At 39.6% G+C, this 26,987-nt stretch overlaps 1 protein-coding gene across 4 annotated transcripts in view; it reads right to left on the bottom strand.

Moving 5' to 3' along the window:
- Positions 1–26,987, bottom strand: part of LOC140485988 (rho GTPase-activating protein 6) — a 546,880-nt gene that overhangs the window by 39,445 nt on the left and 480,448 nt on the right. For all 4 annotated transcript variants that reach the window (XM_072584485.1, XM_072584486.1, XM_072584487.1 and 1 more), the window contains exons 5-7: positions 22,316–22,511; positions 17,705–17,760; positions 4,505–4,655 (exon numbers count right to left, since the gene is read on the bottom strand). In XM_072584485.1, the coding sequence (XP_072440586.1) occupies positions 4,505–4,655; positions 17,705–17,760; positions 22,316–22,511 (403 nt within the window). The remainder of the gene's footprint in view (positions 1–4,504; positions 4,656–17,704; positions 17,761–22,315; positions 22,512–26,987) is intronic.

Raw genomic sequence — 26,987 nt, 5'->3', positions numbered from 1 at the left:
TTAGCTATATGTTTTTGACTCTCTTAAAAAGTGTGTGATGGAGAGAACTAAGTGGTCTTGCTAACTGGTGGCTTCACAAAGAGGTCAGTTGAGATTGAAAGAAGCTTAGAAACACATTTGCATAAAAATATGTCTGAATCAATGTTGGTGACCTGCACTTGCAGCATGAGGGCAGAGGAGTAGGCTGATGGTGCTGACAGTCGGTGTCAAAGTGATAGCATTTACTCAAGCAATTTCTGCTTTGTTTTGCTTTAGGAGAATGCAACACATTCCTTGGTTTGTTGCACTTTGAGAAAGTATTACAGTTCTGAAGGGAAAAAAAGGTCATTTTTAAACTCACTTATTTGGCACACCAAACTTGACAACACACACACACACACACACACACAACATTAAAATGTTAAGTGATTGGATTACTTGTTTTCTTCTAAACATCTAGTCAAACAAACAAAGTATCATTTGGAGATGCCAGAGTTGGACTAGGATGTACGAAATTAAAAATCACACAACACCAGGTTATAGTCCAACAGGTTTAATTGGAAGCAGTAGCTTTCGGAGCACTGCTCCTTCATCAGGTGGTTGTGGAGGACACAATTGTAAGACACAGAATTTATAGCAAAAGTTTACAGTATGATGTAACTGAAAGTATACATTGAAAAATACCTTGATTGTTTGTTGTCTTTCATCTGTTCGAATACCATGATAGTTTCACTTCTTTCATCATATGTAAATCATAAATTTTTTTTAAAAAGTTACATTCTCAGGTCAACTTTAACAATTGGTGTTAGCCAGACAATATGTTGAAGGTGTTAGCCCCCTGTGCCTTACCCCGGCAGGTATCCTAAATTTATTGAAAACTAACACCACTTGGAGCCAGCTCACACCTCATCATCAAGCCCAGGAACTGATTAAGGAAGAGTTCATGAACAGGAAGAATGGAAACAGCCAGACTGAGCATCTCATGGATTTTCAATGAAGTACTGAAGGTCAAATTGCCTCTGGGGACGAGAAAGCCCTCTAGGCAAACATTACAAAAGGGGGTACGGAATTATTAAATCATCACAGCAGTCCAGACTTTGCACAAGTGTGAGCAAATATGAATGCAGTTTTAAATGATGTGTTCTTATGATGAACCACCAGCTTCATACATCTACCAACAGTCTATCAACTGTAATTCAGATCTCACATTTACAGCCTCACTAGAAGACCATAAGATATAGGAGTGGAAGTAAGGCCATTCGGCCCATTGAGTCCACTCCGCCATTCAATCATGGCTGATGGGCATTTCAACTCCACTTACCCGCATTCTCCCCGTAGCCCTTAATTCCTCGAGACAACAAGAATCTATCAATCTCTGCCTTGAAGACATTTAGTGTCCCGGCCTCCACTGCACTCTGTGGCAATGAATTCCACAGGCCCACCACTCTCTGGCTGAAGAAATGTCTCCTCATTTCTGTTCTGAATTTACCCCCCCTAATTCTAAGGCTGTGTCCACGGGTCCTAGTCTCCTCACCTAACGGACACAATTTCCTAGCGTCCACCCTTTCCAAGCCATGTATTATCTTGTACGTCTCTATTAAGTCTCCCCTTAATCTTCTAAACTCCAATGAATACAATCCCAGGATCCTCAGCCATTCCTCATATGTTAGACCTACCATTCCATGTACTTAGCAAAATAGCAATCCTCAGATCTGTATTCACTATCACTTTTCAACCAGAATGGGTGCATCACCCAGATATATAGTTCCATGTTTACTGTTGCAATTCCCGCTGTCCTGCAGGATAAAGGTGTCAGAAACTGCAACACACAGAAAACAGGCAAAGTTCCATATCATCATCCTGCTGGGAGAAATAGTGCTAGCCATCACTGGAGCAGCCATGATTCAGACCATGGCCAGCAAATGGGCTAAAACCTGGGAGGATTATTACTCACTGTCTCACATCCCACTTCTTCCTCATCCCACACTCTTCTTTCTTACATACTTAAGATAGTATAATCATGCATTTCCTGTTTGACCATATCCCTTACTCCAAACGTACACTACCATTATGCCTGGATCCTTTCAGATCCCCAAGGACTGCTCTATGGTCAAACTCATGAAATGTGAAGTGCAAGCGTTTTGAAGAAAAAAATGCTGCCACTCAATCTTGTATTTTCAACTTCAGTTACGGATACGAAGGCTGGCTTGATTTTAGAGAGAAGCACAGAAGGTAAATTCTGCATGGTGAGGGCTGGCACAGTTACCAGCCAGCACTAAGGGAAAGGATGGCACAGGTATCAACTTTCCCAGTGCAGGGTTGCACACAGTTCTGCTGCAGAGGACTCAGAGTAGGACTTTGTATCTACAGACCTGCAGAAAAAATGCTGATCAGCGCGCACACACACACACACAAAATCGATGTGTGGTGCACTGGGATTTCTGCCAAAAGGTCTGTTATTATGGTTGAACAGCATGGAGAAATCTGGCTCCACGTTGGCAAAGGGTTGCACAATGGTTTTTTAAATTTAAAAAACATATCTCCGAAGAGACTGATAATGCTTAAAATGAAATTCAAACTTCTAGTTAATAGTTGAAAAGGATGGCAAAATTTCATATCTTAATATCTTTCCTATTACGAATGACTAGAAAGACTCTGAACTAAATAATTATTGTGGAAGGCATACTTTAAACTACAGAAAAGGTCCATACCCCGTTTATTGCTCATCTCACATCACAGTCTGCACAGAGTTACAGTACCTGCAGCAAACCATCCACATTTGGTCCTAGTCTACAGTAAGTTCACATTTTCCCATTTTACCTATTAGTAACATTGATCACCTGCAGTTCCTTCCTTAGTTTTCATAGAGTTTCCTAAATCTATCACTAGAATAAAACTATTCACAATGACTTCTCCCCATTGGCCAATCCAGAAAGGATTTCCTGAAATCTTCAAAAGGCAATGGGATGCAGAGACAATTCAGCCTCTCTCTCTCTCTCTCTCGATATTCATTGACAGTCTGTAACCCAATCTCAAAAATGGCTTCTTCAGTCTTGTATCCCTTGATAACATGAAATACATTAGTCTGGCATCCAGGTAGAAAAGCTGGTTAGTTAATCTTGACCCCAACATTCTTTCGTCTTGAAGTAATTGGACAATTTATAAACACAATTATTCACAAGTGTTTCAACACCTTTCTTGGACTTGGAAGACCCTGAATATACCCATTATGAATCCAGAGACCAATGGTGAACATTTTACACCATTAATCCAGGAACACAATCTGGAGGTCCCTTTGATCTTTTACTGTCCGAAGCCGGTTGCCAAACTTCAGAAGAGCTCACAGGTGGAGGAGGAACCTTACAAACTCTCTCCCTTCAACTGGAGTTTGCCTATTGCAACCCCATTTCTCTGATTCTTTCCTTGTATATGTGTTTTGATCTATTATGTGTAATCTCACACACACACAAAATAATAAAAGATTTCAGTTCAATGGAGTGATTCTGATCGCATAATCTGTAATCTGAGGCGGTCAGTGCTTTTCACTCTGTTTTTGTTTCAGATCAACTTTACTCAACATGGACACATTTTGCAGTTTTTACAATCAAGGAGGGTCAACAAATATGGTATTAGAGTAAATTCTGCACACTTTAAGAGCAATAAAAATATTGGAAGGATTTGTAGTCTGACAGTCCATATCAGTGCTCCATCAATCACCATTATATTTGTATCACCTAATATGGTAATTAGTCTATACAGCAAGGGTCTTAAATGCTCCCACAATCTATATGAGTAGCAACAGACGTTGTATATCCACAAGTTATAAATGTGTCCCACTGGATGTTAAGCTATATTCAAAGCAGGAAATTTGGTCTCCACTTGTGCAGCCATCACCCTGCTGCTCCACAATGCTCTCCTTCCCCAAAACACTACTCACACAATCTTTTATTGGCATTGGGAATGTTGAGTGACCAGGTCTATATTCCCTAGAATTTCAAAGAATGCGAGACAACCTCACTGAACCATGTAAGTTCTTGCACAGTTGACAGGGTAAATGTTGACAGACAGTTTCCCATGGTCGGAGAGTCTGGAAGTAGTGTTGGCCATTTACACCCGAGATGTTGGAAAACCTATCCCAGAGTTCTGGAGCACTCAAACAATGGGTTTTGTCCTAGCAAAGTTTAGTAGATTTTTGTACATAAAGGAAGTCAAGTGGTGTGTAGATAGTGCAGGAAGATAGAGTTGATGTTGAAGATCAGTCACAATCTTATTGAATGACAGAGCTGGTTCAAGGGGCCACTTGGTCTACTCTTGTTCTGAAGTTCTTCCGTTCACATATCTGCAATGGGATTCAAGCTTTGTACCTCTGACTCAGGGACAGGAATAACAGTATGAAAGACAAAGCTATATGCAATGGGATAATGATAGGAATGATCATCTCAGGATACAAGTAAAATAACATATACACTACACTGTAAAGACTTATGGGTAAAGTAAACATAAGTAAGGAATAGCATCCTCTTACAAAGTGTACTGATGAATGGAGTGTAGAGCTCTCTAGTGAGCAGAGGATCTGGTATATCCCTCAAAAATTCCTTCAGCAAGGCACCAACATCATGAACACTGTGCTCTTCATCAAGAACAACATCTGCACCACGATCAAATTCCTCTCGTAACTATAAGACAAAGAAAGAACAAGATAGATTCAGATACAAATGCAAAGTTTGCATTTCATAAACAACGTCAAAAGTAAGTGTTATGGTGGTTTTACAGGCCCATACAGTATAACAAGGTTGTTGTGATATCCTTCCAAAAACAACTCACTTATAAAGGACCTTAGGCATCATAAATGTCACGAGGCATTTCACAGGATCATAATCGAACAAAAATATGTTGAATCAAAAAAATAAGTCATTATGACAGGTACCCAAAAGCTTGGCTGAAAAATAATTTTTAAAACGGATTTTCTTAAAGAGATGGATGTACATGTGTTATAGCCCTTACATATTCTATGTGTAATTGCACAGATTGCTGTAAAAAAAAATTCACACGGGTAGGAACTAATAATTTTTAAAACAAGATATGCAGTATTCAAATTGATATTGTCAGTCATGTGGAAGATTAGATTGCTTTCTCGTTGTTAATGTCTTGTGTTGTCATTCTTCAATTGCACAGAAAATTGCACAATTCATAAGTTGTCAACAATCTAAGAGGCAAAGTGCAAGACTGCCAATTTTCTCACAACAGGAGTCTTAGCGCTCAGAATTGCATATAAAGATAATGTGGGCACGTTCCCTATAATATTCTCTCCACTAAAAGGTAATGAACTGAAAATTACAGAGATGATGCTCATTATTTTCTAATGTGTATTCCTAGTAGGAAATTGCCATTATGAAATGCGCTGCTTAGATTCTGCTGCAATAAAAGTTGCCATCTTAAGAATATAAACATTTTCTAAAAAAGCCAATTTCAGTAGGAAGATTTTGTACAAGAACCGTAAACTCATACACACCTTTGTTGACATAATATCTGTTCTGCTCAGGAGAACATGATCAGGACATGGGAAGGGATGCTTGGCTGGAGGGTAAATCTAGTGATTTACATACTGGCTTCTACCGTTATTGGAAAATACATGGTAGGCACTTAACTTCTGAATTTATTTGGAATGTTCTCTGCAATTCAGGAAAGAATGGCCAATAGTTATAGCTACCACTGTTCAACATCTGATGTTATTCAAAACATAGTTCAGTTGTTCAGATGACAGCTTTTGGACCTTAATTATCCATCTCATTGACAACTTTGTAACTAAATACTACAGGAAAATACATGAATAAGTTTATATGTTCACTGAAGACTGCAGAATGTTCAACAATCCATGTTCAATGCAACAACAACAGGAACAGCTTCTTCTCAGCTGTTATTGGACTCTTCTTTACAGAGCAGTGGGTATGTGGAATGCATTACCAGCGGTTGCAGTACAATCAGATACATTAGGGATATTTAAGTGACTCTTGGATAAGCACACAGATGATAGTAACATTAAGGGTGCATAGGTTAGTTTGATCTTAGAGTAGGATAAAAGATCAGAACAACATCAAGGGCCAAAGGGCCCAAGGGCCCGTACTGTTCTAAACCTCAACTAATGCTGATCTTGCTAATGTTGATGTCGCGTAGGGCACGCCCTGTGTAATGTAACCTGGATGTCTCTGTCGAAGTCTTTTTAATGTGTACATCCTTGCTTACTATGATCTGTCTGCACCGCACATAAACAAAGCTTTTCACTGTATTTCGGTACGTGCGATAAAAATCAACCAGTGGCAAGTAACATTCATGCCAAATGCCAGGTGATGACCAGAATGGCATTATCACTAAATCTCTAAATATCAGCATTTTTAGGGTAATGATTAATCAGAAACTCAATTGGACTAGTCATAAAAACCACATTAGCTACAGGAACAGGTCAAAGGCTAGGAATACTGTGGCGGGTAACTCACCTCCTGACCTCCCCCAAGCCTGTCCACCATTTAATGATGGACTACGCCCCACTCACCTGGATGGGTGCAGCACCAATAATACTCAAGATGTTTGACACCATCCAGGATAACGCATCCTGCTTGATCGGCACCACATCCATAAGCATCCACTCCCTCCACCATCAACACTCCGTATACACCACTGCTACCATCTACAAGATGCGTTGTAGAAATGCACAAAGATCCTTAGACAGCATTTCCAAATCCATGACCACTTCCATCTAGAAGGTCAAGGGTAGCAGACATGGAAACATCACTACCTGTAAGTTGTCCTCCAAGCCATTCATCATCCTGACTTGGAAATATATTGCTGCTCCTTCACTGCTGCTGGGTCAAAATCCTGGAATCCCCTCCCAAGAGGGCATATCGGTCTACGCTCAGCATATACAATGCAGTGGTTCAAGTAAGCAGCTCACCACCACCAAGGGCAACTAGGGATGGAGGATAATTGCCATAATTCCATCTACTTTGTGATTTTCCTATAATTCAGAGATAACATGATCTTTTCTAAAATCAATTTTTCAAGGCCCATTCAAGAGACATGAATATAAAATCCAGGCTAAAACTACAATTCAATATTGAGGGGTTCCTACATTGTCTGAGATGCAGTCTTTCAGGTGAGATGTTAAACTAAGGCCCTCTAAATTGGACATAGGTGATTCTGTAATCAATTTTAAGAGGAACAGGACATTTTTGCCCACTATCCTGATCAAAATTTACTTCATTACAGAATATCTGCTCATTGTACAATGGTGATTGCAAATTGGCTGCAAATTTAATGGGGTACAAGAGATGTGTTGGGGGGTGGAGGTGGGTGGGGGAAGCGTCAGTGAGTGAATGAGAAAAGGGGAACGAGAGCAAAAAAAAATTGGGAAATTTGTTTACTTGGTTGGAAGGTGACTGACCTGCATGGGAAATGCTGGAACATCTTGTTCAAAAGCTGAGCAATGAACATCTGAAGAGGCTTGACCATCCCAAAAAGGTCGGGCAACAGAAATGCCCCAGGAATACAGAGACAGTTTTCTAAAGTCTACATTTTTCATCCTCAAAGCAATTAAATACGATTTTTTTTCTTTGCCACTGAAACTCCAAATGTTTTTTTAAAAAAGTGTATGATTATCTGCTGCTCCTCCACTATGCTCACATGTTCAGATTTTCTTTGCTCATCTACCACTTCAGTACTTTACCTTCATTGTTCCCTGAAATCCACTGATCTAGGCTCCAGAATCACCTCTTGAAGTTGTGCAGCCACAGAACATAGCAAATGTTCTTGACTAGTAAGCTTCAACAGGATGCGTTAAGAAACTGAATTTATGTTTTATACTGTTTAAACTTTGATTTGAGCAAGGACAGCCCAGAAATGGTGATCAACCATATGGTGCAACCAACATTTCACCACCTTACTTGCGTCTACTTCATGGTTAATGGGAGAGCGTTGGCCCCCACCCATACTTGAAAACAGAAATCCTCAACATTTTTCTGGGTTGGCAACATCGATGGGGCCTAAGAAAGGAAGTCTTACTTAAATATCTTCTGGAATTTCCATTCCACTTGAGTCAACGGAAATGAAATCCAGGCAAGGGATGCAAGTGGCAGACAAACCTCTGCCACTCATTTTGCAGAGCTGTCAAAGCTGAATTTTACTCCACTTATTAACTCAAAGGTGGAATAAAACTTTTTAACCCATCTTAAGACATCCATTCAGAGAAATACTACAGCTCCATCATTCTGACAGACTAGTAGTTCAATGCCAGTTCCAAGGGATTCCACCTTCACTATTTGAACCAAGAGCTCGTCCCATTCTCTCGGAGGTCAAACTTTCCTATGTCAGCTTTTACCATTTCCTTTCCTTGTTTAAATCTCGGTCCCCTTGTCCTATTCTCCTCATTCAGTTTGAATTAATCTGATGTGCATATTGTTAATTCAGATTAAGGTTAAAGCTAACATGGAAATTCAAAGTCAAGAGTTAAACTAAGACTTTTAGGAGATTGGCATAGTTCCCTTGAACCATAAAATTAATGCTCTGCTGGTTGGAGATTGCTCATCTGTGTGGCAGAAGTTTTTGATATTTTTTGTTAGACAGGGAAAGGAGCCTCTATCATTATTTCCACAAAGCTAGAGCTGGATAAGGATATAAGTGAAAATTATAAATTCAGTCTATATGTTTGGGTTTAATCAGTCGGTAGGCCCTTGCCTATAAACAAAAGTAATATATTGCAAAGATAAGCAAAGATATATCGATGTTATCGTTATAGTTGATTGATATGATTAGACTGGATGCTATTAGATAGTGTTGATTCAGAGCTGGTTTACACAGATTAACTGTTTTGTTAAAGGTGGAATTTTAAAGAGCAAGATTCGTTATTTATCACATGCTTGCTGTCACTTCAGGCAAACATTCAAAGGTTGGTTTGAATTGTAGAAAGTACAGCATCAGAATGGACAATTAGCATCCAAGGACTGCCCAATCCTTGGAATCTCCATCATACCTAGATCCATTAAAATACCCATTTACAAATAGTCATCTACATTCTATTTCAATTATATTTAAGTCTCAACCCAAGTAGTCACGTGTAATAAAAATATTCCACAGTTTAATAGCCCTTAATTCATGAACTTTTCTTTTCCTTTTCTCTAATGACAGTTCTTGGTTTCGTTCCCCAGCCACACATGTGGAAACAATCTTTCATAATTAATTTGCAATGAGGGCCCCAAATTTCAATTCCTTTTTTTTTTACTGACGGCATCTCTCTCTGCTACGCCCCTCCACCCACGTTGCTTCTGACTGTGTAGGAACTGTTGGTTCTCCAAGCCCACCACATTCACTTGGCCTACTTCAGTCCCAATTCTCTAGTGTACTCATTTCCTCCCTTTCCCGGTCTCTCCCATTTACCCATTCCCTAGTCTCCACCTCAACTCCACTTTAAAGTCCTCCTTCACCAATGTCACATGTTTCACTCCTGAAAGAAAGACTTTCCATCTCCCCTGCCCTCACCCTCCATTCCAGACTTCTCAAGCCAGTCCCAGCTAGTTGCTGCCTATAAAATAGCTTGGAAGCTTCTTTAAGCTAAACTGTGGCATTGTGGAGTCTCACAATGATGAGAAAAATCTAGAAACCTTGACCTTCCAAGTTGCTCATGTTCAGAGGAGCTCAATCAGTTAAAGTACTTCCAAAGTGGAATAGTTAGAAGTCTTATGTAAAGAACGGTCTAACCCAATATTGGGTTAGACATCTTTAGGGCATGAGAAGTTGATCATGAAACTGGCCCTCATTACAGCTGCTTTATATTTTTACAATTGACAGAATGAGACTCAATTATGACCCAAACCTCTGTGGAAACTCAAGGAAGGTTACATGCTGTACATCGTACATTTGATTTAACAGTACGCTGTATTAAAATGTCAACTTTTAGGAGAATTCTGATATAAATAAAATTCTTAATTTCCACTTAAAGCTCAAGGCAGGAGATGTGCGGCATTCAGAAACCACAAAGATAAGAGGCTGAACGTTATGGAACAAATACTGTGGTGTCAGTAACAGTGGTGAGTTTATTGCTCCATTTACTCAGGCTCTTCAACCTTTGGAATGCGATGCACATTGATCAGTGTGAATCTACAGAATGCAGCAGGCTACATGCTATTCTCAAACCTTAAATTGCAAGTAGGCAACCAGCTCCAATTTGGACCAAGTATTCACTAATTACTTATTAATTACACTTTAAAATTTTACAGCTGTATTTCCAGGCATAAGGGACCTCCTCACACTCGAAGGCCCATGCTATACTCAAAGTTAAAACAATTTTTCCAGATGAAACTTTGAAACTCTTGACAAGTCTTCTAAAGTTACATCTTTAACTTTTAAAAAAAAATCATGTATGCTACATTTTAATTTCTGAAGTATTTTTCACTGCAATGGGAGGTTTTTCACATTGAGCTTATAAAAGTTAGCTATAGTCCCAGATGACCATGAGAATGCTTTCTCATTAGAGAAAGATGACTGATGGTGTACACTTAATTGCCTATCATTTTTTTGCCTAAGTGCTGCTTAGACCCTAATGCAGTCCACACTGAGAGGAAATCCAATTCTTGCTATACGTTTCTGCATTGATTTAACCAGGTCCATGATAAGTGACAATATTTGACTGCAACATCTGAGCCCACAAGTTTATGGTAGGATAACTTCCTTCAACTGTTGCACATCAGCTACTTTATCTCAAAAACCCATAATAATGGAAGCTACATGCTGTATGTCCTATTTTAGACAGAGATTTATAATGAATTAATTATTTTGTACCAAGAAGAGTTCTCTGACTGAAGTCAAATGAAGCGTTATTGAGGAGTCTTCAAGGTACTTCTGCACTTAGTTGAGTGCATTATCTAATAAATTATCACAGGTTGGTGCAGTCTGGAAAGAGAGACTAACACCACCCATATTCTGATCATTATGGCATACAAAAGAAAAGATATAAGAGGGAGCAACCAAGATAATTAACAGAAACAAATCCTTAATCATATCAAGATAAGTCATTTGATTATACTGAACAGTTCCCTGGCCATTCCCCTCAAAACTGTCCTGCTATTTAAGACGATTGTGGTTGATCTACCCCAAGCCTCAACTCCTCTTTCATGACACTCATTGTAGTCAACTTCTCCATTTCAAAGATCTATCTACCTCTTTAAATACTATTAGTGACCTAACCTCTACAACTCTCTTGGCAGAGAGTTCCAAGCATTCACTACTCTCTGAAAAAAGAAATTTCTTCACATCTCAACTTTAATTGAGTGTCTTCTTACCCTGAAGCTTTGTATCCTACTTCAAGATTTCCCCACTATTGGAAACATCTTCTCAACATATACCCTCTCAAGCCTTTTTAGAATCCTGTACATTGCCAGAAGATCACACCTCATTTCTCTAAACTTTAATGAATAAAAATCTAACCGTTTTAGTGGTTCTTCAGAAGTCAACCCCATTCAAATTAGATTAGATTACCTTATAGTGAGGAAACAGGCCATTTGACCCAACAAGTCCACACTGACCCTCCAAACAGAAACCCACCCAGCCCCGTTCCCCTATCCTATACTTACCCCTGACTAATGCACCTAACACTATGGGCAATTTAGCACAGCTAATTCACCTGATCTGCACATCTGTGGACTGTGGGAGGAAACCCAAGCAGACACTGGGAGAATGTCTCTGGAGTTTGCACAGTCACCAGAGGCTGGAACCTAACTTGGGTCCCTGGCACTGTGAGGCAGCAGTGTTAACCACTGAGCCACCATGCCACCCCAAATGTCATTCTGGGAATCAGCCTAGTGAGTCTCTTTTCAATTACCTTCAATGGCGCTTTATCCTTTCTTATACATGGGAAATAAAATTGTATGTAGCACCCTAACCGTAGCCTCACCGATACCCTGTAACAAGACTTCCTTATTTCCAACCCCAAGCAGTAAAAGCCAAAATTCCATGTGCCTCATGAACTACTTGCTGTACTTGCAAGTAAACATTTTGTGTTTCACGCACAAGAACACTCAGATCTCTCTGTGCTGTAATTTTTGGAGTGTCTCACCATTTATACAAGAATAATTTAAATAAAACCTTTCAATTCTTTCTGCCAAAAGTGCATGACTTCAGACAAACATTAAGTTCCATCTGCCAAGTTGTTGCCGATCCACTCAAACTATCTACATCTTTTGTAGATTCCTACGATCTCATAACAACATCCCCTTTGACCCTGTTTGTATTGTCTGTACATTTGGATAACACTCTGCCTTTCTCCAAGTCATTAATATAGATTACAAATAATTGAGGGCCTAAGAGCAATCCATTGTTAGAGCCATTAAAAAAAAGACATGGAGCAGATATAGGCCATTCTGCCTATCAAGTCTGCTATGCCATTTGATGAAATCATGGCTTAACTGAGAATCCTCAACTTTATTGTTGTGCCCCGCCACCCCCCCCCCCCCCCCCACCACACACACCCCCACTATGATCCTTAATTAACAATCTGCCTATCGCAACTTCAAATATACTTAATGATCCAGCCTGAACAGAACTCTGCAGTAAATAATTCCACAAACTCACGCCCTCAGAAGAAATTCTTCCTAATCTCCACTCTAACCGGGTGATCTCTTACTCTGAGACAATGCCTTCTGGTCCGAGATTCACTGTCAGGTCCCCTAAAAGAATCTTGAATGTTTCAATGAGATCACCATTTTAGATTTAGTAATAATGTAATCAGATAGAATTACACAGTCAGTTCCACTATAATGCGTGTTTCTTCAATACAAATTGGCTTTAATGCAATTGAAGAATTTAGACCATTATTTGTAGAATCCGAACTTTCCTTCCCTGTATTGGCTATAAAGTGATTCCAGCCCCACTAGTTTAAATGTTGCAGCTACTGCACAATTTTCTTACAACATGAGCATGCACGAGAACGCAACAAATGCATTACATCAGAACCGACTATATTAAGAGATCTCGCACTTAAGGATCCTCCGGGGTGGTCACAACCCACCATGGCAGAACTTCAAACTCAGTTTGAGGGAGAGCAATTTGAGTTTCAAACTACTGCCCTTACGTTCTCAACCTAAATACGTGCAAATACAGAAGTATGACGAAACGGTTGTCTACTGTGAGCTGCAAAAATAACCTAAGGGTAAAGTCTATAAATGAACTCAGCAAAATTTTATTCCAACCAGAAGGATGAACTATCCATAGTAAACAAATGCAGTCGAAAAGAGTAATCAATCAGAAACTAAGGCAACAAAACACTATAAACTAATGGTAAGCAAACAGATTGGGAATTGTTTAAGAACCAGGAGCGGATGACAAAAAAAACCTAATAATGTGGCAGAAAATTATTTATGAAAGTAAATTCGCAAGAAATATGAAAAGAAACAGGAGCTTCTTCAGGGGATATAAAATGAGAGTGGTGAAATTAAATGTGGGACCCTCAGAGGGTGTAACCATGAATTAGTAACAGAGAATAGGGAACTGGCAAATAATTTAAATCCACATTTTCCAATGGCTTTCATGATAGAGGATACAGTAAAACATCCCAAAGCTAATAGCTAAGCAAGAAAAGGTCTTATAACAGTCTCTAACACGAGGCGCATTGATATCAAAGAATTGTTGAAGGCTACAATCTTTGACATGTGAAAGGAAGACTAACAATTTATTTGTTAAAGCATCGCATAAGGCAATGAGATAAATAGGACTGTGAACCAGGGTAGCTTTAAGAGAGCTCTTGCTGCAAGTGACACTGCATGGTGCCATTATTATTCCATGAGAGCAGTGGCTTGAGAGACGGAGAACATCTAGGGTTTTATGTAACCATGGAAGGTAAACATGAACGATGGAACTTCAGCTGGAATCCATATAGAAAAAAGTTGGAGCCAGAAACGGTTGGCTGAGTCGAGAGGGGTGGCTGCTAAAGCAAGCTTAAAATGGATACTGGATCAACATGAAACAGAAAGCACCAAAGGTAAAGAAGATAGAGCTTTTAAAAAAACCCAATTAAAGACAAAAATATAACTTCTTACAAGGAGGGCATTCCTGGAAGCAAATAGCAGTGAACTAAACATGAATCTTTCTTAAATAAAAACAGAAAATTCTGCTTGGTTGGACAGGATTTCTGAGCAATTCTTGAAAGAAGAGAAAAACAGCATTTTAAAACAAAGATGGGAAATGACAATGAATTAAGACACATTTGATGTCTAAGGGCATGCTATGAAAAGGGATCAAAATGACTGAGGAAAATTTTTAATTGAAAATGGAAAGAGAAAAGTGAAAGATAGATAATGAAAAGTTTAAAAATTAGATGGATAATCCGAGCAATGGAGTTGTTCCATCGGATCAGCCGATGGTATGAAAACTGATGCAATACAGGCTGCAAAGGTGCTACAAAGTATTTTGTCTTGGTTTTTAACAAAAGAAATAAAAAAACTATTTATTTAATTTGAAGAGTGAGTGAGATGCTGTTACAGACATAAGTTGCATCACTATTCAAATTGCTACCAGCGTAGCTGTTGAACTGAGTAAATTTATAATAAGGGAGCAAATTGCAGGAACTCTGGCACAAACTTTCCAGATCCACTGAACATTCCAATTTTCTAAAAGGACGGCAGCAAAACTGATCCAAGAAATAGAGACCTGTGAGTTTGACGTCTACTATGCGTAAAGTTATGGAGAAACTTTGTTCAAGATACATTCGTAGAGTACATCAATGGAAATAAAAATGCCTTAAAAAGGACAGTCCATATGGTTTCACGATGGGCTGTCTCAATCTAAAGAGCCATTTTTGAGGCATAGAATGCACAGTGGATTTGGTGCACTTGGATTTGATTAAGAACTTTGACATTGTTTTAAGTATACCCTTTCCAGAACAAAGAAATAAAGAATCTGAAATACAATAATTTATGATGGATTTATAGCTGGTTAATCAAGGAAAGCCAAAAAGAGTGCTAGTGACAGATGGTTATGGACTTTTCTCATTTTAATGTCTTCATAAATCATATGGAGTTAGAACTTTCAAATGCGATACCTAAATTTGCAGAAAATACACAATTAATGAAAGTGGCAAACACCGAAGTTGGAAAAAAAAGTGAACCACATGTGGATACTGAGTAATTGGAGAGGCAGGTTCCAGATGAAATTTGATGTGAAAAAATACGAAATACTTCACAGCAGAAACAAAAAATCCAGAAATGGGTAATTGACATCAAAGAAAACAATATTCATGGAAAATGACAGAGATCTGAAGTTTCAAATTATATTAAAGTGCAGTCATTTACCACAATGCTCAGTGACTGAGAGTAAAGCAAATCAAACATCGGGATGTATTTAAAGAATGATATTAACTAAAATTATTAATTCAACATTTTCTGGAGTGCAAAAGATGGCAGTTTCTGAAATCATACAGAAGAAAGAAACCAGAATGGCTGAGGGGTGGAGGGATTTGATTAGAAGGAGCCTATATGTAAATTGGACATAATCTCATCGGAAAAAGGATGGAGATTGGTAGGATTCTGAAGGAACTGGTTATGTAGATTACAACAATTTTGGCCAGAACTGAAAAATGAAAGATATGGCTTGTACTTGGAGGGGTAAATACAAAGCTAATTTGTGGAAAATTTATTTCAGTAAATGAGTGGTAATTCTGTGGAACAGGTTCTCTAGGGAGTCATGGAAAGGAGTTAGTGTTAATTACAATTTCCCTTTAATTTGCACTGGAACATTTTGGTATAAAGCATAGAATTAATTTTCTACATGAAATATAGCAGGCTTGGGAGGAACAGATGACTTTGGAGATAATTTCTGTAACTCTCTAACCCAAAAGGACTGTGGATGCTCAATTAATGAACAAATTCAAAACTGGGAGTTTGGCAGATTTTTATGAATGCTAAGGGACATGGGGATAGGATAGAAATATGGAATTGATGTTGAAGTTCAATTGTGACCTTATTGAATGATGGAGAGATTCAAGAAACCATACATTCTACTTCTGCTTCTATGCCTAATAGCTTCCTAAGTCTCATGGGGAATTGCCCTCCCCTCACGTCTGGTTGTAGATTAATTACCATCGTTAGCCATCACACAATATTTTTGGATCACACAATTACCAACATGGAAGGAAATGAACTAGATAGACCAGGATCTACTCAGCAGGCCAGGCAGCTTCTGTGGGAGAACAAGTAGTGTTAATGTTTCGAGTCTGGTCACTCTTCTTCAGAACTGATGGTAGGTAGGAAACAAGGTATATGGATGGGCGAAGGGGAGGGCATGTGTGTGTGTGTGTGTGTGTGTGTGTGTGTGTGCGTGTGTCTGTGTGGGGCTGGAGGTAATGTTGGAGAACGAGCGAGAGGATAGGCAGAGATGGAGCCCAGGCAGAGAGAACAAATAACACTTCGGGATACAAAAGGCCTGGATAATTGTGTGCTCAGGAGAAAGAAAAGCACACATACTACAGAGCCACTATATAACTGGATGTATGCGTGTATTCTACCGCTCAACTCAAGTGGTTCCACTGTGTCTGCATTGCCAAGTAGAAGTGAAATGTTCTCAAGTAGAGATGAATCTAAATTATTGATTTCACTTGAAGATTTTATTTTCCTAGCTACCATCAGTTCTGTAGATGGGTCACTGAACTCGAAACATTGAATCTGCTTGCTCTTCACTGATTCCGTCAGACCTGCTGAGTTTGCCCAGCAATATTTGCTTTTTTGATTAGATTTCCAGCATCTGCAGATTTGTTTTTGTTTTATTATAGACAGGAACCTATTTTGTCTTGCAATTTCTTTATTAGCACATTAAGTTATACTTTAAAATGTAGAATGATGATAGAATTTTCACCTAACAGGGAATAAACGAAAATTACACAAAAACAGCTTGGTATATAAAACAGTCATAACATTTATAAATTCATCAAGAAAGATACACTACAAGTCAAGTCACAGAAAACATTCATCCGTCTCCATGCATAAATTCCCTTTGACACTTCCAATTATATGCGAAGGAGAAACAATCTTGTACAAACACCAACAGTTAAATTAGAACAATTTACCATTATTAAACTGGAAATTCATTGCAACAAATTTATTATAACGTCAATTCTGACATACTGGACATTTGTTTGATTAATCACATTTGAAGGGCCTTGAAATGTTTCATCATATTGCAATATAAATGTCACTTGACATTGTGGTGGCAAGAAACTGAGAAATACATAAGTAATAACCTACTGCGCCACAATTAAAATTTCTAAAACTTCACTTCCACCCTCCGACCACCCACCTCTAAATGAAATCAACAACTTAGATCCCTGCTACTCAGTGGAACATTTAACTTCCATATGGCAGTGTAGACACTGTGCATCAAACTAAATCACTTGAGTTTAACAGTAGTGCATACACAAATATCTCGCTGCAGGACTTCTCTGCAGCATGTGTGCTTACATTACAGACTTGCTATTGCAAAATAAATTAATGGATATTTATCTAGTTAAAGGAATAGAAATAAATCACATCAACCTATGGAATATATTAAATGACAAAATCCTGATGAGGAATTTCAGAAATGTAAACTGTGTTTTTGCAGGCAGGGCAAGATCTTCATATGAATACATGGAAATATCCTGATGTACATCTATAATGCCCTTTATGACGGTTAAAAAGGAAACGATGCTCCTTACCTGCCTTACTCTTTTCTTTGAGCTTCCAACTCTGAATATTCCAACCGTCTGAAGGCCTGCAGAATCATAAATAATTATAAAAATCTATGTTATTATCTTGAGCAACTTTTACAGAAATAAAAAGTATGTGCAGACAACAAAATGGTGCTCATCACATCCATAACAGAACAGAAAAATCTCAATGGAATTTGAAACAGAACAATAGATCTTTATAATACTGGTTTGGAAGAACTTTTAGACTTTCTTTTTTAAATTTTAAACCTTGGAAAGCTGCAAAATTCAAATAATTGTGAAGTTTTTTTTCACGTGACTTCAAGATGCAAAAGTAAGATAGTATTTATTGCCAAATATCAATTGTTGGAAAATTATGATGATGGGCCTTTCACTATAACTCTACACTTTTTTTTGGGGAGTGGGGGTGGGGGTGCGGAGGTAGGGGAAGGTAATGGTGCTCCTATGTTATGTTGGGAATTTCAGAATATTGACCCAAAAGTGAGGAGACTAGAAGTCCTATAAATCAGGATGATGTGAGACTTGAAGATGAACTTCCAAATTCTGCTGTTCTCACAAGAATGCCACACTGCCTTTCATATTGATGTGGGTCACAGGAAAACTGAGGCATTTTGGTGTAATCTCATTGGTTTGCTGCAGCGAATTCTGCAGAGGGTAGGTGCTGCAATGGCAATCTGAGTGTGTGTCACAATTTGGTGGCTTTTGTATAGTGTGATGCTTCCCAAACTTATTTCCATAGTCAAGCCATTTTGGTGATTGAAAATTGTTCTAACCTGAGATCTTTGAGGAAAAGGGCATTGGGCGCCTGACAGAAGGGGAGTGGGAGACCGGTTTTGCGCAGGTTGGTGGGTTAGGCGGGTAGAAGATGGGAGACTAGTTGAGAAACCAGGGAGTTGGAGAGAGAAAAGTTGTTAAACTACAGGATTTTAGAAGCATCTACTTCTCAGGAGGGGTTTAAATGAGGCAAAGAAATGGCAGATGGAATTTAATCCAGACAAACGCAAGGTGATGCACTGGGGCAAGTCTAACACTTCCCCTCTGCATATAATAAATGGCAAAACCCTTGGGTCCCTCTGTATGTTAATGCTTCTAAGTGTACAGGTCCTTAGTTCCCTAAGACAGGGCAACACAGGTGGATAAAGTGGTCAAGAAGGCGCATTGCATGTTTGCCTTCATCAGGGCATAGAGTATAAAAATTGGCAAGTCATGTTGCAATTGTACAGAATTTTAGTTTGGCCACATTTGGAATACTGCATGTAGTTCTGGTCGCCACAGCACCAGAAGGAAGGATGTGGAGGTTTTGGAGAAGATACAGAAAAGGTTTACCAGGATACTGTCTAGGTTGGAGGCTATTAGCTATGAGAGGTTGAATGTCAGAGGCTAAGGTATGACCTGCTAGAAATTTACAAACTTATGAGGGGCATAGATAGAAATGTCTTTTATCATAAGTTTAAGGTAAAAAAAAAGGGGGCAAGAGTTTAAAGCAAATGTGAAAGGCAAGTTTTTTTTAAACAGAAAGAGTGGCAAGCATTTGAATGAGCTGTCACAGGAGGTGGCAGAAGCAGATATAACAACAACATTTAAAAGGCATCTTGACAGATATGTGAATAGGTAGGAAACAGAGGAATATGGACCATGTAGAGGCAAAAAGTTTTCAGTTTAGCAATGTGTCACGTGTTGGCACAGGCTTTCTGGGCCAAAGGGCCTGTTGCTGCATTGTACTGTTCCTTAGGTAGCAATCAGGCTTCGAGGACCTGTTGGTTAGACCGTGCTCACCATTTAAAAACTTTGATGACTTAAACAGTTGTCGGCTCTCAGCTGGGACTCCATTGTAGTGACTGCTACCATGGAGGTCACAGGCTCCAAACATTTAGCTGGTGAATTCACTGGGGTCAAGACCCACAGTTTGAGAAGCTTTGGTAATATGACTTTTACACCAATCAAATTTGTTGCCCTCTCTTTAGTGATGCCTGGTTTCTTGAGCATCATTGTCACTGTGTCCATCCAGGTAAATGGAGAAAATTCATTGACTTGAATCCTATAAATGGTGGAGAGACTGAGGAATCAAATGGGAGCCATTTGCCAAGAGCATCCAACGTTTGCTCTGTTCTCATAACTGTGGCTCTAACATGGATAATTCAGTTACAATCTGTAAATGGTGCTTCTCCACACCACCCAGAGAATTTGATCCCTGGGGAATCAGTGAAAGTATAACTGATAGTTAGTTGAATATGTTGGATTTTCCCTGTTGAAGATAGTCTTTATTTTGCACTTCAGTAGCTGAGAACCCAAGAATGGTTAAACGCCTCCTTTTATAAACGATAAGCAGAGGCTGCTGGGCAGTAAACCTATCTTGCTTTTTGTCAACAAGATCTGCTTGTAAAGTTTTGTATGTAGTTACACAGGTATCAGTTGTCTTAGTTGTATTGAAACTGTTGAACAGGGGAAGATAGAATTAAAATCCAAGAATTAGAATTCGAATCCTTACAGTACTGGAACAGGCCCTTAGGCCCAAAATGTCCACATCGACTCTCTGAAGAGTATCCTACCCAAACCTATTCCCCATTACTCTACATTTACCCCTGACTAATTCATCCAGCCTACACATCAGTGAACACTGTGGGCAATTTAGCATGGCCAATTCACCTAACCCGCACACCTTTGGATTGTGTGAGGAAACACAGGGAGAAAGTGCAAACTCCACACAGACAGTCGCCTGAGGCTGGCGCAGTGAGACAGCCATGACATAACAGCACTGCAGCTGGAATGAAGTTAAACTCCATGTAGCTTTTGCCAAGCGCATTCAGTCATTCTTTAATATCATATCATATAAAGTAAATAGAACTGAACTGACTAGATAATATCATTTTAGATTTTGGAGACCAAGTGGATGGATTGAGTGGGTTCATTCACTTGGTACTTGTAACTGAAGGTATTTGCAAATACTTCAGCCTTGACCCTTGTCCACTCTAGTGAGGAACACAGCCTTAAGCTGTAGTCCATTGTCTGCTCTGGCATCCCAACATGTAGGGCTGATCTATACTTTAAATACATGCTCTCACTCTCAATCCCGATCTCTTGGTTCTCTTGCCCAACAATAATTTACCAATCTCAATCCTGATAATTTCAAATGACTCCAGCAACCAAATGTCACTTTAAAGACACTTAAACTCCCACTTGTTAGAAGTAAGTGCATCCTCATTTGACTGTTTTACCATGACTTACAGAACCAATATGAATAAAAGAATGCTTGTCTTTTCCAACCAGAATAACTGACTTTCACCACATCATGACTCTTCATCAAGACTGGTTTTGCATTTTAACATGCACTACCATAACCAACTGCAACATGCGCCATTAACTTCCTCTTGGCCTCTTTGAACCATAAAATATTACAGCGCAGTACAGGCCCTTCAGACCTAGATGTTGCACCGACCTGTCATACCAATCTGAAGCCCATCTAACCTACACTATTCCATGTATGTCCATATGCTTGTCTAATGACGACTTAAATGTACTTAAAGTTGGCAAAGCATTCCGTAGCCTTACTACTCTCTGAGTAAAGAAATTACCTCTGACATCTGTCCTATACCTATCACCCCTCAATTTAAAGCTATGCCCCCTTGTGCTCGCCGTCACCATACTTGGAAAAAGGCTCTCCCTGTCCAGCCTATCTAACCCTCTGATTATCTTATATGTCTCTATTAAGTCACCTCTCAACCTTCCTCTCTCCAACGAAAACAGCCTCAAGTCCCTCAGCCTTTCCTCGTAAGAGCTCCCCTCCATACCAGGCAACATCCTAGTAAATCTTCTCTGCACCTTTTCCAAAGCTTCCATATCCTTCTTATAATGTGGTGACCAGAACTGTACACAATACTCCGCACCAGTGTGGCCGCACCAGAGTTTTGTACAGCTGTAGCATAACCTCATGGTTCCGGAACTCGATCCCTCTATTAATAAAAGCTAAAACACTGTATGCCTTCTTACCAACCCTGTCAACCTGGGTGGCAACTTTCAAGGATCTGTGTACCTGGACACCGAGATCTCTCTGCTCATCTACACTACCAAGAATCTTACAATTAGGCCAGTTTGCATTCCGGTTACTCCGACCAAAGTGAATCACTTCACACTTGTCCGCATTAAACTCATTTGCCACCTCTCAGCCCAGCTCTGCAGCTTATCTATGTCTCTCTGTGAAACCTACAGCATCCTTCGTCACTATCCTTACTGTTGTCTGCGAATTTACTAACCCACCCTTCCACACCCTCATCCAGGTCATTTAATAAAATGACGAACAGCAGTGGACCCAACACCAACCCTTGTGGTACACCACTGGTAACTGGACTCCAGGATGAACATTTCCCTTCAGCCACCACCCTCTGTCTTCTTTCACCAGTGCCACTTAGATCGGCTATCCTGGCACACTTGAAGGTAATGGTCCAGAACAATTCATTTCTTCTTGAGGCTTCCCAATGACCATTAATAAAAAGGAATGCTAAATCTTCAATATGTGACACATTAAGATTACCCCAGATTAAACAAAAATCTACATACCGTATTGCTGAGAATGTTAGGAATGGTTATGAGAGCAATACTTACCATACTTTTCTAGATGCTGGCAGCAACTATCCACTAATCTAGGCACCTGGCGATAAATAGGATTGAGGCTTAACTTTTTGTCTCTTTGCTTTTCTTTCTTGTTTGGCACTTCTGTTGGGAGCGAGAGTTGCAAAGCTTCTAATAATCTAGACTGATCATCATCCAGGTCAGTGATAGAGTCCACAGACATTCCACCCTGCGGAGTAAATAGACAAGGAGGAAGTCAAGGAGCAAAAATGATAATAAAAAGAGAAAGTGCAATATTTGAGACCCAATTACTTTTGAATGTGATTAAGTCATTTTATCAATTTAGCCAAGCCTATGGATTGACAAAATTTGGCTAACAAAGCAAATGTCCATGTAGTAGACATGTAGTAATTAGTTGATGGGCATCCCCATCTTAAATGGGGAGGATCAAGCCTTGCCTGCGAGCAATATATTGGAGATCAAACCATATGATATCATCTTAGGTGACATTTGCTCAGGGAAATTCATCCTTTTGGATCGATATGCTATGTAGTGGCTATTTACCATGCACTAAACTACTTTCTAAGCTGAAATAGTGCTGAGCAGGAAATGCATGCTCAACTTGGGTACACTGTCCTCCACATTAATAAAGGCCAGAAAGGCACTTTGTGGCCAAAGGGCCTAATATCTGCATGAGGCTCTCCCATTACAAGACTGGTTTACCCTGAAGGAGTCAGCAACTCTGGCTCACCATTCAGAGATAATGATTTGGCGAGTCATGTCACCATAATTTTACCAGACCATTGCACAGCTCTCTCACTGGAGAGACGATGAGTGGTGATTTAACTGGAGGGCCACCACACTTCAGACAAGGGCAGAGGTTGAGAGGAGAGTCCTTCATGGTAATATTAGAATTGAACCCATCCTGTTGTTACCACACTGCTTTGCAAACCAACCGTCTAGCCAACTGAGCTAAACCAACGCCCATAATGACTTGTGCACACTACTTGACACCCCTCTTATCCACACCAACCCTGTCCCCCTCCCTCCCAAAAAGACAGGCCTGAATTTATAGCTTCTTTTTATACCTTTTCTGGATTGCTCATCTAGGATGTTACAGAAATTCAACCTGAACTTTGTACAAATCTAATTTGACTATATTTGACTGGCAGAAAATACCTACTTTGTTCCTGAGCAGCTGAAAATGTTTAGATTACATTACAGTGTGGAAACAGGCCCTTCAGCCCAACAAGTCCACACTGACCCGCCGAAGCGTAACCCACCCAGACCCCGACATTTACCCCTTACCTAACACTATGGGCAATTTAGCATGGCCAATTCACCTAACCTGCATATCTTTGGACTGTGGGAGGAAACCGGAGCACCCGGAGGAAACCCACGCAGACACGGGGAGAATGTGCAAACTCCACACAGACAGTCGCCTGAGGCGGGAATTGAACCCGGGTCTCTGGCGCTGTGAGGCAGCAGTGCTAACCACTGTGCCACCGTGCCGCCCACGATGACTTTTGTGATGACCATAAAAACTTCCCCCCCCACCAAATTCAACATTGTTTTTTTTAAATTGATGAAATCTATGGAAATCCAAGCAACATACCTCTTACGCTAAGCATCTCACAGGAGAAATCTTTTCAAGCTGTGCTTGTGAAAACAAATGTGTTGCTTGAAATGTTGGAAACAAACCCCATATTAGCACCAGCACTCTCCAGAGGTTTGATACTTTGCTAAAAAGGTTAAAGAGCTAAACTAAATTCAACTGAAAGTACTAAAGTACAATAATGTGCCCCTCCTATCAGTCAGAAGCTATCCCAACAAATCAATTTATGGGTTAAACTGGTGATTATCTTATATTCAGATTTCTGGTTGAAGGACTTTCTTCTGCATAAGTTAAGGTCTATGGTCTTCACATTACAATAGTAACTACACTCAGAGTACTGCATTAGTTGTCAAGTGCATTAAAATATCCTGACATCTTGAAAGATTCTCTCTCTCCTACCATTACATGGAAGGAGAGCACCAATAAGTGTTTCAGATCAATTTTAATTCATCTGCAAGTTTCTGTGTCATTTAAGTGTGAAATGTTTCCTTAAAAATATTTTATAATTCCAGCTCTGCATTTTGTTCTAATCTGGTCGTGAAATTCCCAAAAAAGTTATCTCCTCCATTTCAACTTTTGATGAAAGTCACAAGTTGGTATTGAAGAACTGTCCAAAATAATTGGTGGACTTCAGCAGTTGTGACCTGGGCCCTTACAATTTCTGTTGTGATGCACTGTCACACAAACTGTCCCATCTAGCCAGTTGCATAAGCTAAGCATTGACAATATAAGTATGGAGGATTGTCTGGGAACCTCAATTATTAGTTTTCCCTTTAGTTCAGTCCTGGATTATCAATGAGAATTCTTGCAGACAAGGACAGAGTAATAGCCATTACTTTCCTCCACGGATTGTCACGGTAGTGCTCACATCAGCAAGGTAAGTTTTGCTGGAACAGCTGATTAACCAGCTTCAGATGGTCCAACAAATCTATGAGTTAGGTAAATAAATGCTCTTAATATAAAGATAAAAACACTGACTTGCTGATCCTCAAATTTTGTTGGAAAGCATTTGGTAACGCTTTCAGCAGTGGTGCAGTGGTGCACTGGTTATGCTACTGGACTAGTCACAGAACTCTTAGAGTGGAAGCAGGCCATTTGGCCCATTGAATCCACACTGACCCTCCAAAGGGCATCTCACCCAGACCCACCTCCCAACCCATCCCTATAATCCTGCATTTCCCATGGCTAATCTGTTCGACCTGCACATCCTTGGACACTATGGGCAATTTAGCATGGCCGATCCAACTAACCTGCACATCTTTGGACTGTGGGAGGAAACCAGAGCATTCAGACAAAATCCACACAGAGATGGGGGGAATGCACAAACACAGACTCCTGAGACTGGAATTGAACCTCTGTCCTTGGTGCTGTGAGACAGCAGTGCTAACCACTGCATCACCGTGTGACCCAGTGACTTAGAATTCTGGACGAGTAGAGAACACAAGATCAAATTCTATCATGGCCTTTTGAAAGTGAGAATTCAGTTTTAAAATACCTGGAACTAAAAATTTGGCATCAACATAACTGACTATTATAGATTGTCATAAAAGCACAATAGGTTCACTGATATCTTTAATGGAATGAACTTTTCCATCCTTATTCAGTCTGGCCTATATAGTGATCAAAGAGCACACCAACATAGAGTCCTATAGCTCAGAGACAGGCCCTTCAGCCTAAACTAGTCCATGCAGACTAGAATGTCCATCCACGCTAACCTCATTTCCCTGCACTTGGCTCATACCCTTCTAACCTTCCTATCCATATATTTATCCAAATGCCTTTTAAATGCTGTTAATGCATCTGCCTCAACCACTTCCACTGGCAGCCCATTCCATATGCATACCACTCTGTATAAAAATGTTGCCCCTCAGGTTCTCTTTTATTCTTTCCCCTATAACCTTAAACTGATGTCCTCTAGTCCTTGATTCCCCAACCCTGTGAAAAAGACTGAGTACATCACCATATGCATCCTTTTCACGATCTTATACACCTTCATAAGGTTCACCCCTCAGTTTCCTACAAACTAAAGAAAAAAAGTCCTACCTTGTCAAACCTTTCCCTATAACTCAGACTGTTGAGCCCTGACAACATCACTGTAAATTTCTTCTGTACTCTTTCCAGTTTAATAACATCTTTCCTATAGCAAGGTGACCAAAACTGAACACAAGGATTCACTCCCATTTGCTCTCTGAAGTGTGGTAACAAGCCAGATGTTTAGTTTATATTTGCTACAAATCATAGGGACACAAACAGGCATCCAATATCATATTTTCAAGATAACTAGTCAACATAAGTTGGCCTTGCAGTAATGCAAAATACTGAACTCAAACTGAGAATTTCTAAAAAATCTTTACCAGCTTGGTAATAGTGGTCCTGTGTCATTGAAATCACAGTGCAAAGTGCATTTAGTGCTCACAGCTGTCACTGTTAAGGAGTGCAGTTTCATGTCTGTTGAAAGTAGCAATTTACATTTATTTCAAAATAAATGACAGGCATTCCAAAGTTAAGCTTATTGCATTAGGTCTCTCAGTAAGTATATCTTCAGCTATCCTCACTATCATAGCATATAACCTGAGAACATAAAGACATTATCCTCTCTCTCACCTTGGATCACTTGAAGCACAACATACAATTGGAAGTAAGCACCTCCATCGTAAACTAATAGCTTTACACTAGCCCAGACACTTGCATGCCTCAAGACCATTTTGTTTCTATATGAGCGATAGCTTTAATAAAACGTCTGCTGGATTCTTCAATAACACAATATTAATACACAGATTATGTTACAGGAAATAACAAACATTCTGTATCAAGCAAAATATCCTGCTGGAGGCAAACTCAGACCATAGGTCAGAGAAGAAATGATGCCAGCTCCTTTACTTCTTTGTTTTTCTACTTTCATGCTAAGATGACTGTCATGTTGAATTTTTAATTTTTCAAGTTCTGTAACTAAGATTTTGTCCTTAGGTACTTTGTACCTGAGATGACGCCACACGGTGACATTGCACACTTTTCACTGTACTCCGTACTTGACATGTGACACCAAAAATCTAAATCTTAAAGATCTCGGTCGTGTGGTTATCTATCACT

The sequence above is a fragment of the Chiloscyllium punctatum genome, chromosome 15 (genome assembly GCF_047496795.1).
Source record: "Chiloscyllium punctatum isolate Juve2018m chromosome 15, sChiPun1.3, whole genome shotgun sequence".
NCBI classification, from domain to species: domain Eukaryota; kingdom Metazoa; phylum Chordata; class Chondrichthyes; order Orectolobiformes; family Hemiscylliidae; genus Chiloscyllium; species Chiloscyllium punctatum.
The sequence above is the reverse complement of the archived record's forward strand: the minus strand, read 5'-3'. Positions and strand labels throughout refer to the sequence as shown.